Here is a 14,790-nt window from a genome sequence, read left to right on the forward strand (position 1 = left end):
CCCCATCTGCACGGCTTGAGCTACTAGCAAAAATTATCTTGATGTCAGATAAAAACAGCAAAAAGAAAACCATGTTGTTGTCATTGTTGTTAAGTGCCATCGAGTCGTTTCCGACCCACAGCGACCCTGTATAGGGTTTCCAAGGAGCAGCTGGTGAACTTGAACCACTGACCTTGCAGTTCAAACGACTTTGCAATCTGATGCATTAGCCCACAGAGCCACACCAGGACACCGTTGTTATTATTAGGTGCCATCAAATCCGTTTTGACTCATCATGAGCTTATGTAGTACAGAGTGAAACACTGTCCAGTCCTATGCCATCTTTCTAATTATTGCCATGTTTCAGCCTATTGTTATAATCACTTAGTCAATCATTCATATTGAGGGGCTTCCTCTTTGTCACTGATCCTCTACTTTACCAAGCATGACTGGTCCCTTCTGAGAGAATGTGCAAAGTACTATTGACAACATACTACATGCTTTTATATGTTGTTAAGTGCCATCCAGTTGGTTCTAACTCATAGTGACCCAAAATAGGGTTTCTAAAGAGCAGCTGATTGGCTTGACAGCATTTATCCTACAGATAAACACCACATGCTTCGACATTTCTAATTTCACAAATCTAATTTCACAGCAATCTAGTTCCAACTCATCCTTATTTTAATGATTATTCTTTAAAGATACATTCCCTAATGTCTTATACAACACCAAATTGCTATTAACATATATCATAGGACAATGCATCCCTCTTTCATAGTACTTGGTGATGGTATACTATTAAGTCAGTTCTGACTCATGGCAACCCAACATAAGGTTTTTTTGAGACTTTAATTTTTTACAGAGCAGAAAGCCTCACCTTTCTCCCACAAAGCATCTGGTAGATTCGAATTGCTGGCTTCCAGTTAGTAGCCCAATGTGCAACCGCTTATCATGGTTAAATTTTCGTATAAAATTATTTAACCAAGTCTATCTTTCCTTTTGTTGGAGTCCTGGTGTGGCGCTGTGGGCTAACGCGTCACACTGCAAGGTTGGGGTTCAAGCTCACCAGCTGCTCCTTGGAAACTCTATACAGGGTCGAAATCTGCTCTACGACACTTAACAGCATCTTTCCTTTTGTTAGCAACCTGCGATATGCAGATGACACAACCTTGCTCCCTGAAAGTGAAGAGTACTTAAAATACTTACTGATGACGATCAAAGACCGTGGCTATCAATATGAATTGCACCTCAACATAAAGAAAACAAAAATCCTCACCACTGGACTAACGTCAAGATAAATGGAGAAAAGATTAAAGTTGTCAAAGACTTCATTTTGCTCAGCTTAACCATCAATACTCATGGAAGCAGCAGTCAAGAAATAAAATTATGTATTGCATTGGGCAAACTTACTGCACAAGACCTCTTAAAAGTGTTGAAGAGCAAACCAAGGTTTTTCTTTTTTTGAGGACTAATGTGCACCTGACCCAAGTTATGGTATTTTCAAAAACCTCATATACATGTGAAAGTTGGACAGTGAATAGGAAGACCATAAAATAAATGATGCATTTGAGTTACGGTGTCGGAGGAGAATATTAAAAGTACCATGGACTGCCAAAAGAATAAACCAATCTGTGTTGGAAGAAATACAGCCAGAATACTCCCTGGAAGCCAGGACGGTAAGACTTTGTCTCTTATACTTTGGACATATTGTCAGGAAGGACCAGTCCCTGGAGAAGGAGATCATGTTTGGTAAAATGGAGGCTCAGAGAAAAAGAGGAAGACTCCCAATGTGATGAATTGGCACAGTGGTAGCAGGAATGTGCTCAAATATAGCAACGATTGTGAGGTTGGCACAGGACTGCGCAATGTTTTGTTCTGTTGTGCATAGGGTCACTATGAGTCAGTACTGACTCAATGGCACCTAACGATAACAACATCTTTTCTTTTGGATGTTAATCTCCTTAATGATTAACAATGTCTCCTCCCCACCCCACCATTGTATTTCTACTATTTAAGTAAAATATATGGATTAATTTGTCTAAAAGTAATAACTAGTAAATTGACCTCCCAGAAAACGAGTTGGCCTTCTATAAACCTAGTGGAAACTGGTTATACCAAATTTTTATGGTATTCAGTTGTGATCAGTTACAAGGCTTGAACGACAGTTACCCTATAACTATCATGTTGGGAAAAAGGTAATGCTTTCCCAATCATAAATGTTGGCATATCCTATCTTCCCATTAGTATGCTATATCATATAACTTCAACTACAAGGTTTGGATTCATGTTTCCTGACACCTTGTTGTTGTTGTTAAGTACTGTGGAGTTGGTTCCGACTCATAGTGATCCTGCACAGGGTTTCCGAGGCTGCAAATTTTTACAGGAGTAGAAAGCCTCCTCTTTCTTCCACAGAACAGCTGGTAATTTCTAACTGCCGACCTTTAGGTTAGCAGCCCGATTCGTAACCACTACACTAGCAGAACTCCTTTCTGACACCTTAGAAAAGGTATTATTCAGAATAACACCTTCACAATATTCTTCTGTCTCTCTACAGACAGCAAATTGTGGGTTAGGATTCTTGGGTGAATTCAAATACAGGATTTGAATTTTTACCAGATTTCTATCACTTATTTTGGCCAGACTTTGTCTCTCATTTGGGACATATTGCCAGGAGGACCAGGAGAAGAATATATTTGGTAAAAGAGAGGGTCGGAGAAAAAGAGGAAGACACCCAATGAGATGGACTGGTTCAGTGGCAGTAGTGATGGGCTCAAATGTAGTAACAATTGTGAGGTTGATGCAGAACCGGGCAGTGTTTCATTCTGTCGTGCAAAGGATCTCTGAGTGGGTACTGACTTGATGGCATCTAACAACAAACTGCAACTTAGACACTTCCCAAGGTGCACCAGTTCCTGGGTCAAATAGAAATAACAGTAACACAATAGCCATGAGTTTTTAAAATTCACACACTATGTTGTTGAGTGCCCTCGAGTCAGTTGTGACTCACAGAGACCTTTTACAGTTTCTGAGAAATCTTTGTGGCAGCAGAAAGCCTCATCATTCTCCCAGGCACGGTACTAGGTACTTTATTTATGGAGTAATGTGGAGTCTTAGCAAGTTTTGACAGAGTTAGAAGCCTAAGCCCTACTTTGAAGGAATTTAGGCCTTGATAAAGTTATCACCTGCCTCACTTCAGACTGGTTAGAAATGGGCTACTGAGCTTGATAATAGAAGTGTCTAGTCACCCTAGCTGTCAAGAAATAGAGAAGACAGAGAGCGCAGAATATAAACGAGAGTTGCAAGGAGTCAATTACATGGGAAACTCAAAAAGTACTGCTACTAGGGGTTCAGTTCATATAGCCACAGGTTTATTCCAAACAAATGTGTTTAAATATGTCTGTAACTGATCTCTTAGTAATAGTCTTATTTTAGTCTCATCAGGGGATCTTCAGAGAAAAAGCCTAATCAAAGCACTGGCTTCCAGTGGGAGCTGCTGTACCAGATAGAGATCAGCTCAGAAGGTTATGGTAACTGTTTTTTGAGGGGATTACAAAGGTGTAATCTACAGGGTTTCAAGAATGGCACAGGATGATCACAGGAGCTTATTAGGTTGAAGTTTTAAGAAATTGAGAACTACATTGGTACAAAAAAAGTCAGAAAAGTTGTGCCAAAGAATTTTTTTCCAATACAATACACTTGCTTACTTTAGCCAGATGTATCTTGGATGAAAACAAGAGAATACCAGAAAGATGTTTACCTGTGCTTTACTGACTACACAAGGCTTTCAACTGTGTGGAACATAACAAGCTATGGACAACACTGTGGAGAATGAACATTCTGGAACACTTAATTGTGCTCTCATGTGGAACCTGTATGTAGATCAAGAAGCAGTTGTTCAAACAGAACAGGAAACACTAAAATTGAAAAAGGTATGCACCAGAATTTCACCATACTTATTCAATCTGTATGCTGAGCAAATAATTTGAGAAGCTCAATTATATAAAGAAACACATGGCATCAGGATTGGAAGAAGACTCATTAACAACCTGCGATACGCAGATGATACAATCTTGCTTGCTGGAAGCAAAGAGGACTTAAAATACTAACAGACATCAAAGACCACAGTCTTAAGTATGGGTTGTACTTCAATGTAAAGAAAACATAAAGCCTCACCACTGGACCAATAAATAACATCAAGATAAATGGAGAAAAGATTGAAGTTGTCAAAGAACTCATTTTGCTCAGATCAACTATCAACACTCATGGAAGTAGCAGTCAAGAAATCACATGATGTGTTGCATTAAACAAATCTGCTGCCCAAGTGTTCAAAAGCAAAGATGTCAGTTTGAGGACTAAGGTGCCCCTGACCCAAGCCATGGTATTTTTAATAGCCTCATGTAGTTGTTGTTAAGTGCCATCGAGTCGGTTCCAACCCATAGTGACCCTGAACTGCCGACCTCGTGGTTCAAATCAACTGTGTAGGCCAGTGAACTAACCCATAGTGCCACTCCAGGACTCATTAGTCTCACACGCACATGAAAATTGGACAATGAATAAAGAAGATCGTAGAAGAACTGGTGCATTTGAGTTATGGCATTGGAGAATATATTAAAAGTACCATGGACTACCAAAAGCATATGTTGTTATAAGAAGTACAGCCATAATACTCCTTAGAAGCCAGATGGTCAGACTTTGTTTCTCATAATTTGGACGTATTATCAGGAGGGACAAGTCTCTGGAGAAGGGCATCATTATTGGTAGAGGATCAATTAAAAAGAGGAAGAACCCCAAGGAAATGGATTGGCACAGTGGCAGCAGCAATGGGCTCAAGCATAGCCATTATTGTAAGGATAGAAAAGGATCGAGTGATGTTATGTTCTCCAGTATATAATAAGGTTGACTTGATGGCACCTAACAATTCTTCTAAGGTATCAAGGGCCTTTGTAAGAGAATTTCATTAGAGAATCTTATGTCACTCACCCTAAAACTCTGATCTTGTCCTTCAGATGTCTGTTTGTTTCTGTATGTCAGAGAACATTTCAAAGGTACACTACCTGAGTCCTTTCAGTATCCAAAATGTCATTTTGATGCAGTGTAAATTGAAGAATGTAGAATTCCTTAAGGAAGGGTTATAGAAACACCACCTTCGTAAGTGTATAGACCTAGATGGAGCATGTTATTGCTGTGTTGTTATCAAGTGCCGTCGAGTCACTTCTGACTCATAGCAACCCTGCATAGGGTTTCCAAGGAGCGAGTGGTGGGTTTAAACCACTGACAATTGTGGACCTTATAGTTAGCAGTCCAGCGCTTATTATACAGTGCCACACCAGGACTCTCTGGAGCATAAATTAACAAACAATAGCTTCACATTTTGATATTTTAATAAAGGTTTCTATAATTTTGTAGCAATACTTTTTTAACTTGCCCTCATGTATCTTCAAGATTTCAAGCTTTGTGAGTTGAGCTTGAATAAAAATTATAGAATGCTCCAGCTGAACTTTTCTGAAGATTTGTGGTACAGAAAAACTGTACCAGAAATAGGAAAGATGAATTTCTGTGCCACTGTTGTGTGCAGAATGAAGTCGTACTGCCATTTAATGGATGTCAGTGCATTCCAAACACTGTGCCAGATGCTGTACATGAGCTAGCCTTTGAAAGTTTACTGAAATTGTTATAAGCTGGTATTATCAACATTCTGCAAACGACCAAAACAAAAAACAAAAACTGAAGTTTGAAACTTTTAAGAAAATCACTCAAGACACACAGATAAGTAACAGAATTGTGATACACACATTTGAAAAAGATCCCTTCCCTCTCCACTATAATGTTATGAGGAAACGTCACTATTCTAATGCTTTTCCTCAGATTTTAAAAGTGATTCTCAGGTTTCAGTCTCCTTGAGCATGTAGTTCATCCAGTTCCTACATTTTAAGAGAAATTACTAACTTCAGAAGCATTTTAATTTGCAAATGGAATATACAGATTCTGAGAGGAATTCCCACTACCATTGGATTTCATTTGTACACAACAGTATACCACAGGCTGATTTGCTTGGTGACTTCCTGAATATTCCCCAAAAGGAAATATCTATGATAACATGCCAATAGTCCCCAAAAGAGAAATATATGTGAGGAAGAAAACCAAAGGGTGGGAAGCAGATCGATCCCACATAATCTAATTTTGAGAAATGGTAGAGACATCCTGTGGGAGGACAATAGGCAGAAGATTTTCCCATCTCACTTGACCTGTGGCAAGGGGAAAAGGAGGACCACTGACCTAAAGAAACGAAGTATTCTACCTCCAGTACTTTCTATGATACCCCAGCAGTCACAATAGAATTCAAGAGAAATCTGTAATGATCAAAGATGGAAAATATTCAAGCCTCACATCAAAGGGAAATATTCAGTAATACTGTCTGTTACAACATGGATAGTTGGGATAGTCCTGGAACCTGTTTTGGACAGAAGAGATGTGAAGGAGGTAGGGGTCTCAGGAGAAGATGCTTGTGAGAAGTTTAACATAGATTCTTTAGTTTTTGGTTGTATGATGCACATTCCTTAAATTTTACTACATCTTGGGAAACACATGATATGCTCACTCTTACCATTATAAACAAGTGTTCTCACTAATCATTAATTCCAGGGAGAAACTATTCAGGTTGTTGCATTATGTACATGGTTAAATCTACAGCCTTTGTGTGCCTGTGATCTTGTGAACTCAGTTAAGTTCCAGAAGCAAATCATTATTTCCAAATTTTTATACCCATATTTTGTTGTAAAAGTTAAAAGTTTTAATAACTAGGAGGTCAATTTTCAGAAATAGTTTTCATCACTATTATGCTTCAAAAAGGATGTCAAACGGATCCTTTCTTCATTAAATTGGTTCTGATATTTAAGTCCTATCATTGAAATTACTATGAGCTAGGTGTCAGTTCAGCTACCAGCTGTTCTGTGGGAGAAGGATGAGGCTTTCTGCTCCCGTAAAGATTTACAGCCTCGGAAACCCTGTACAGGGTTGCTGAGTCGGAACTGACTCCATGGCACTAACAACAGGTGTGAGTCCTGGTGTGGCGCTGTGGGCTAATGCGTCAGACTGCGGAGTCGTTTGAACTGCAAGGTCAGTGGTTCAAGCTCACCAGCTGTTCTATACAGGGTCGCTGTGGGTCAGAATTGACTTGACAGCACTTAATAACAAGGTTTAAGCAGTCTGTAACAGGAACTGTGCGATGAACTGTGATTGAGCCCACTATAATAAGGCACCACCTATACTGAAGAGACAGCAAAGTGTGAGAGGAAAACTATCAAGATAAATCAGAATTTAGTAGGGAAGAAAGTATGTTATACCTGAAAGAGATTCAGAACAATAGTAAACATTTTTGAGTAGTTGTTATTAACTGGATGCTGTGTTAAGCTCAGTTTTTCATAGTAAAATTTATATTATTAAGTATGTTGACCTTATAGAATAATAAGAGATACCAATGTACACACCCCTGAAATTGTACAGATATTAATATTTTGTCATTTTTGCTTAAGATCTTTGTCTTTTAAACAAAACATTACAGAAGGCTCTGAAGTCCCCTCTTCATCCCTTCCCCTTCCTTTCCTTCTCAGGATAAAGATTATCCTGAATTTTTGTGCATCATTCAAACATTTATTTGTTCTTTTTCAACTATACTTATTCTTTCACTAATTACCCTTTTCATCAAGCAAGCATTTTGATAGTTACCATTATTGATATTTGTGGATCTGGCTGATTAACATTAATTAGATTGCACAAAGAATTTCAATTTATTACCGTTGTCATTGGTCAACTCCAAGTAGATTGTTTCTATTTTTTTGACAAAGCATACCATAATGGCTGATCTTGAACATATGTCCTTGTGTTTATGTGCAAGTTTCTCTAGGTCCTTTCCTTTGTAAGTGGAATTTCTGAACCATACAGTATGTACTCTCCGACTTTATTAGGCAATGCCAAAATTAGTTCCGAAGTGGTCATATTAATTTATACATCTACCAGTTTTTTGTTTATTTTTTAAGTGTTGTTTTTGAAGTTAGTTCAATGCATATATATTCTTCCAAGCTATGATTTGACATCAGTTGTCTTTTATCATAACCAATTTTTAATATTGTAAGTAATTTGAATAAATGACTCCGTTAGTTTTTTATGTCTTAAAAAGGAATTCTCTTAACTCAGTGTTAAGACATTTCTTCTTTCTTCTAAGTGTTTATAATTTTTCTCTTCACATTTCTCTCTTCAAACCATCTAGAATATACTTTAAAATATAGTGTGAGGTAGGGATTTTTTTTTTTTTTTCCCTGTAAAAGTCCATACTTACATCAATAAGTGTTAAAGCTACCTTTTTGTCATAAGCACATTTTCAAATACAACTGGTCTGTCCTTGTCTGCTGAGTACCAGGTAACTTAAATTAATAGAACGTTTTATGTCTTGGTATCTGATAGGGTGAGTCCTTCCTAACTAGGTTTTAAAAATTACTTTGGTTCTTCTTGCTCTTTATTCCATCATGTAAATTTTAGGATTAGCTAAATCGCCCATTAGTATCTTGTTTTTTCCACCTGTTTCATAATCTGTTGGTAAAATAAACGCTACTAATTTCTGTTTTGTGGTTAGAAGACCAAATCTTGTATCTAGTACTCCATCAATGAACAGCACTAAAAAAAAATGGTACAATAAGAGGAGAGGGAAGATCTGAGGGGGGAAACTAGTCATACTGTAGCTTCAGTTGAAATTGTATTGATTTTCAAAATTAAATGCTAAAGTTGATAATAAATGAACAAGTTTCCTAACCATTAATATATAAATCTCCATTTACTTAGTTCTTCCTTATATCCTTCAATAAAGAACTTTTCCTATAAAGTCTTACACATTTTCCATATATCACATAATTTAATTTTTAAAAAATTATTTCTTGCATTTGATCTTCTGGCTCATAAATGTGGCCACTTCTTTAAATCACCTAGCTATTTTGTTGAAAAATCATGTTTTTAAAGAATTGTGTGTGTAAAAGCATGTTGCATTTGTTGGTCTTTTGCTGTTGTTAAGGTGTTCACCTGTTTCTTCCAAGAAACCCTGGATATGGGTTCTAATATTTAAACCTGATCCTTTTCTCTGGATACTAGAGTTCCTTAGTTGTAGTGTATTCTCAGGTAATTGGGGGTCCATGAGTTAGAGTTAACAGATATAAGGGATTTCCACAGCTTCTGAATGAAAAAAACATTTCTTACCTATAGCGTGAAATGAAGAGATGATATAGTCAGTCCTCCTGGTACCTTGGAAGAAGCCTCTCTGATGTTTCTCTTTAGCTTTTCTGCCCATCTCAACAGTAAGAAACACTCAACCCAGCCCCTTGCCTTTTGGGGAGACAAGATCCAGCCCCCTCATACAAAATGGAGTTCTTCAGGTGTTAAAATGCCAAGCCCTTTCAGGGATTCTCAGCCCTCTAACCTTTGCTCTCAGGACTCTCATATGCTGCTCATTTGTGATTTCTCCACCCTAAGGAAAGATGCCCAATTCTTTCCATAGGTTCCAGTGCTTGCAACAAAAGCAAACAGCAAGTAGCTTGGACTCTGGAAAGTTCATCATGGTCCAAAAATCCACCATTAGTTTAATTTTTTTTACTTGTTTCTTAAGAGTTTGGTGGTGGTGAAAATGAATGCTTTTTTTTTTTTTTTTTTTTTACAGTTTTGTGATTGGCCAAATTTTTTATTTAGTATTCAATCACTTTTCAACATATAGGAATGGTTCTATTGGGAGAGATGTAAGGCAGGAAATTCGCAGGTTCTAAAAAAAAAAAAAAGGCAAAATATGACAAAAATTATTATTCCTTTACTCTTTTAACATTGATGGAGTGAATAGACCTTTCCTTATATTAGCATTTTATTTGTGTTTTTGTTGCTGGTTGTTCAGTTTTTAATATTGGAACACCAATTATCAGTCTCAAAGATTTACTCTGGAATCTTAAAATTGGCATACACCAATTCCCTTTGCTCTCCCCGCCAAAAATCTAACGGATGTGAATGAGCAGACGGATCCATTTTTCCATTTTAGGTGGGTAGATGTTTGCGAAAAATGTTAGAAGCACTTGTCTCATTTATCAGAAGAAAATTTAAGACAAGAAGAAACCTTTAGAATAATTTCTATTTTGAATTACAATAATACTAACACGCAGGTTCAAGTCTTAAACTTTTAACATGAGCTTGTTCAATGAAACGTTAACAATTCCAAAACGAAATGAAATGAATTTTAACTTTTTCCTCTCAAAGGCACAAAAATCGAGAGGAACTTAACAGGCAATTCACAAATGATAAAAGCAACTTTTCTTCGTACTAGTCCTTGGGTAGTTAGTTCTGATACAACAGGCTCATATTTTCACTAGCTTCTTTGAAAACGGGATTTGGTCCCAAGTTTAGTGTTCAGTATCTGCTTCGGCCTCCCCCTCTCTCAGGACGGCTTCCAAGGCGGCCTCCGCCCCTGGGCACCCGGCGGCCCGACCTGCTGTAGGAATCGCGTGGAGGGCACCCCCTTTCCACGGACTGGGGCAGCCCACGATCTGCTCGGCCTACCCGTTCGCGGCCCCTGGAATAGCGGTCGTTCCGGCCGCCGGCGTAACTGTCGCGGCCACTGCCATAGGCGTCGGGGGAGCAGCCCCGGTACTCCTCGTAGCGGCCGCCCCCGCTCCCGCCGTAAGATGGCGGCGGGCCGCGCACCGGGGCGCTGCTGCGCGGGTCCCCGTAGCTGTCGAAGATGTCGCGGTAGGAGCCTCCGCTCGGGTGATCCGAGTAGCCACGGTCGCGGCCCCCGTAGCCGTCTCGGTCGCTGTAGCCTCTCGATGGACAGTCGTCGCGGGCACTGGAGTGGCCGTAATCGCGGTAGGTGTATTCCCTCGGCGAGGGCACGAAATCCCTGGGGTCGCGGGCGCTCGGGTACTCGCGGCTGGAGTAGCTATCTCGGGGCGAGTAGCCCTCCTCCCGGGGACCCAGGTACGCGTCCCGTCGTGGGAGCGGCGGCTCCCGGCGCTGCGGGCCTGCATAACCTTCTCTTCCACGCGCGGCCGGAGCCCTCCCGCGCATTCCGCCGCCACTGCTGCGAGCTAGGCCCGACGGCGCGGCCCTTTTAGGGGGCGGCCCAGCTCGGCGCGGCGGCGGCGGCGGCCCGCGCTTCAGGGGCATCGGGGCCCTGGAGGACCGCAGGTCGAAATCGTCGGCGTAGGAGCCATCATCTGCCGGTCCGCCCCGGGAAGGGAGTCGGCGTAGGCCACCACCCCCCCGGAGCCCACGCAGGCCCCTGGGGCGACCGCGGCTGCGAGGCAGCAGCGGGCCCCGGCGGCTGCTCTCAAACGCCGGCTTGGTGGCCTGGGCCACTTTGATGGTCTTACCATCCAGGGACTTGCCGTTCATGTCTCTGGCGGCGGCCTTGGCGTCTGCTGGACTTTCGAAGGTGATGAACGCGAAGCCTCTTGACTTGGTGGTTTCTCGGTCTTTCATCAAGAGCACCTCGATGATTCGGCCATACTTGCCAAACGCAGCCTCGAGGGCTTTTTCATCGGTTTCAGGGTTGAGCCCGCCAATGAAAAGTTTCCCGGGGCGATCTGCTTCAACCATGTTGGCGTGTGAGGTGGTTAGTCGCGGTGAGAGCTGAAGAGTGGCGTCGGTCGTGCTGTCGAACCAACTCGCGAGGGCGACTCCTACCGGTCGTGCGTGGAGCGTGTCGTTGCTGCGTCCCTCTGCGCAGGCGTTCGGAACGCTCGATCTGTGTCTCCTGGGTCCCTACAGCGCAGTCTGACATGCTCTACTAGTCCTGATTGGCTGGTTACCTCAGGAGAGCCGAGTGGGGGTGGGGGTGGAGGTAAGGGAGCAGGGCCCTTACCGCTGTTCTGGAATATGGGCAGTTACAGTAGTTCTCAGTCGTGTCTTTTAACCTTAGCTACAAAACTGCGCTTCACTTACCTCTAAAGTTCGGTAAAAAGACGTTATGTGAAACGAAATATTTTCATTAATCTTAGTGGGAAGAATTATGATGACGTTCAATCCGAGTTATTGAAACTATTTTCAGACAGAAAAAAAAAATAATGAAATTAGTTACCATCAATTTGAAAGTAAGAAAACAGCTCAGCTTGTATGTAAAGTGTATTAAAGCTAAGGTTTGATTCTAAAGAGGGAAGGGAAGACGATAAAAGGAGTGGTTAGTGGAAGAGGAAGAAGATAGAATCATTTTTTGGAAGGTAAATCCTTCCTTTTGTACCATTCTCTTCACGTTTTAACCTCCAAAAGGCTGTTATGTTTGTTTTATTCAGATTACATTTTTTAAAAGTTTTTATTGTGAATTGTTTATAGGGCAGATCATCAGTTTTACATTCAATAACTCATAAACTTTTTTTCATTACAATGATTATAATCCCCTCCGTTTACTATCCGTTAACAATAGTTTTCTCTATTCATTTTAGCTTTTAAAAAAACACTCAGGCATATATAGTATTACTATTGAATCGTAAGAAACGTATCCCCATCTCTGTTTACCAGACCCATCTAGATAAAATGAAAACTATTCAGTGGGGACTCTGCCTTCCCCCACACACTCTTAAACTACACTCCATCTTGAAACCTTGTAAATCAGTCTCTTAGTGCCTTTATCACCCCCCTCATTTTAGGTAGCCAATGTCTAAGTTGCCTGTCTCTATCTACCCTGTATACAGACGGGATAATAGTGATACTTAATGTGAAGACTCCTTCCTTCTCTGCTGGTATGTTGAGTTCCATGAGTATGTCAAGTTCATCAAATTATAGCAATTTACCCTTGTTTCCTTTATAAAAAAATGTTTTTGTTTTTTATCTTCCTCTAGTCAAGTTCTGATTATCAAGTTTTCAAGGCTAGATCAAATGGGCACTATCTACAAGTTTGGGTGTTCTTGTGAGTTTTCCCTCATTTCATATCAGGTGGATACTTCATTCTCAGCTCTAGCCTACTGTGGCTATGTCCCTATCCAGGGGATCAGGTGGCCCCAGATCTCACCACACTTTGGACCAACCAGCCCTTCCTCTACTCTCTCTCATCTCCAGGTCAATGGGAGTCAATGGACCGTGGTTGAACTCAGTTTATTTCTTCATTGCTGCCTTTCCCCCTCTTCAACTCACCAGTAGACCCGTGTGGTAGCCAGCAAGCTTACATGTCTGTTCATGTGTTCCCTTTGAGTTTGTCTTAGTGGGGGGTTTGTCCTGAAGGAACTTGATTACTTGCATTGATGGCTTCCCCGCGAACAACTTGCTTATTGTAGTAGCCAAACATACTGCCATTTTTGTTTTGGGTTTTTCCTTATGATCTTTCTTTGAAAATGTATCGTCTGTCATTCTGTTTCAGGATGGTCTACTTGTCCTTTCTGGTGAGAATGTCCCACCTCAGAAGGTTCTGGATGGGGCTAAGGTCACATAAACTGCAAAGGCTCTGCTAGAGGACTATTTCATGAGCCAAGTTGTAGAACTCCTTTTAGGTATTCCAAACAGTTATCGGTTAAAGATGGGCTTATGTGTTTCGCAACATTCTTTTCTATCTCACTGAAGTGTCTATTTTACAATAGTAAGCAAAGGAAACCAATATTCATAAGACAGTCAAACATCTTAGTATTATTTGCCTTCTTCAGGCTAAGCCTCGATCCCTGTATCACAGAGTCCTGTTGTCCAGGGTTGAGCATGCATCACTATTTACCTCTGTCCCACTTAGCCAATGCAAACGTGTCTTAGTGTTCCCCTATCTACCTTGTTTTTCCATCCCCTCCTTCTTCTTGTGTATTGTCCTTCGCAACACCCAAACTATGATGTGTCTGCCCCCATCCTGTGGTCTACTGACACCTCTCTGTACCTCCCCTACCTCCCCCAAACCACCCCCACTGGTAACCAACAAAGATCCCCCCCCCCCGTTTAGTATGGGTAGCTTTTCTAAAGTGTTTACAATAATGGTCTTTTGTAATATTTCTCCTTTTGTGACTAATTTCACTCACCAGAAGTGATGAACCTCAAGGCTCATTCATGTTATGCGGTGGCTTACGGCTTCCTTATTATTCTTCAAGGTAGCATAACATTCCATTATGTGTATGTACCACAGTTTGTTTATCCATTCTTCCATTGATGGGCATTTAGGCTGTCTCCATCTTTTTGCTGTTGTCAATAGTGCTGCTATGAACATTGGTGTGCATATATCTACTTGTGTTATGGCTCATATTTCTTGTGGATATATACCAAGTAGAGGAATTTCTAGATATTATGGTATTTCTATTTACAATTTTCTGGGGAAGCACCATATTGTTTTCCAGTGTGGTTGGACTATTTTGCATTCCCACCAGCAGTGTAGGAGGGTCCTAGTTTCTCCACATGCTCGCCAGCATTTATTGTCCTCTGAATTTTTTAACTTCATTGTTATTGCTGGTGTGAGATGATATCTCATTGTTTTGATTTGCATCTCTCTAATAGCTCTGGTAGCATAGTGGTTATGAATTGGGCTACAAACCACAAGGTCAGCAGTTCGAAACTACCAGCTGTTCCTTGGGGGAAAGATGAGGCATTCTGCTCCCGTAAAGATTTACAGCCTCGGAAACCCTATATAGGGTTGCTATGAGTCGGAACTGACTCCACGGCACACAGTAGCTACCAATAGCTAATAGCTAATAACCAGTCTCTGGAGAAGGATATCATATTTGGTAATGTGGGTCAGAGAAAAAGAGGAAGACCCCCAGTGAGATGGATTGGCCAAGTGGCAGCATCGATGGACTCAAGCGTGGCAACAGTAGTGAGGTTGGCCCAGGA

The 14,790-nt window shown here is 40.9% G+C and overlaps 1 protein-coding gene across 1 annotated transcript; it reads right to left on the minus strand.

The window, feature by feature from the left end:
• Positions 1-10,410: 10,410 nt before the first annotated feature.
• On the minus strand, positions 10,411-11,598 carry LOC102826038 (RNA-binding motif protein, X chromosome-like). The gene has a single exon (XM_006870163.1). It carries the CDS (start codon positions 11,596-11,598, stop codon positions 10,411-10,413), a length of 1,188 nt encoding a protein of 395 aa, XP_006870225.1.
• Positions 11,599-14,790: the final 3,192 nt, after the last annotated feature.

This window comes from Chrysochloris asiatica, unplaced genomic scaffold, assembly GCF_000296735.1.
Source record: "Chrysochloris asiatica unplaced genomic scaffold, ChrAsi1.0 scaffold00140, whole genome shotgun sequence".
NCBI lineage: Eukaryota > Metazoa > Chordata > Mammalia > Afrosoricida > Chrysochloridae > Chrysochloris > Chrysochloris asiatica.

What these genes read in the sequence shown, in the direction of transcription:
- LOC102826038 (XM_006870163.1), bottom strand. Translation starts at nt 11,598, where the DNA reads ATGGTTGAAGCAGATCGCCCCGGGAAACTTTTCATTGGCGGGCTCAAC.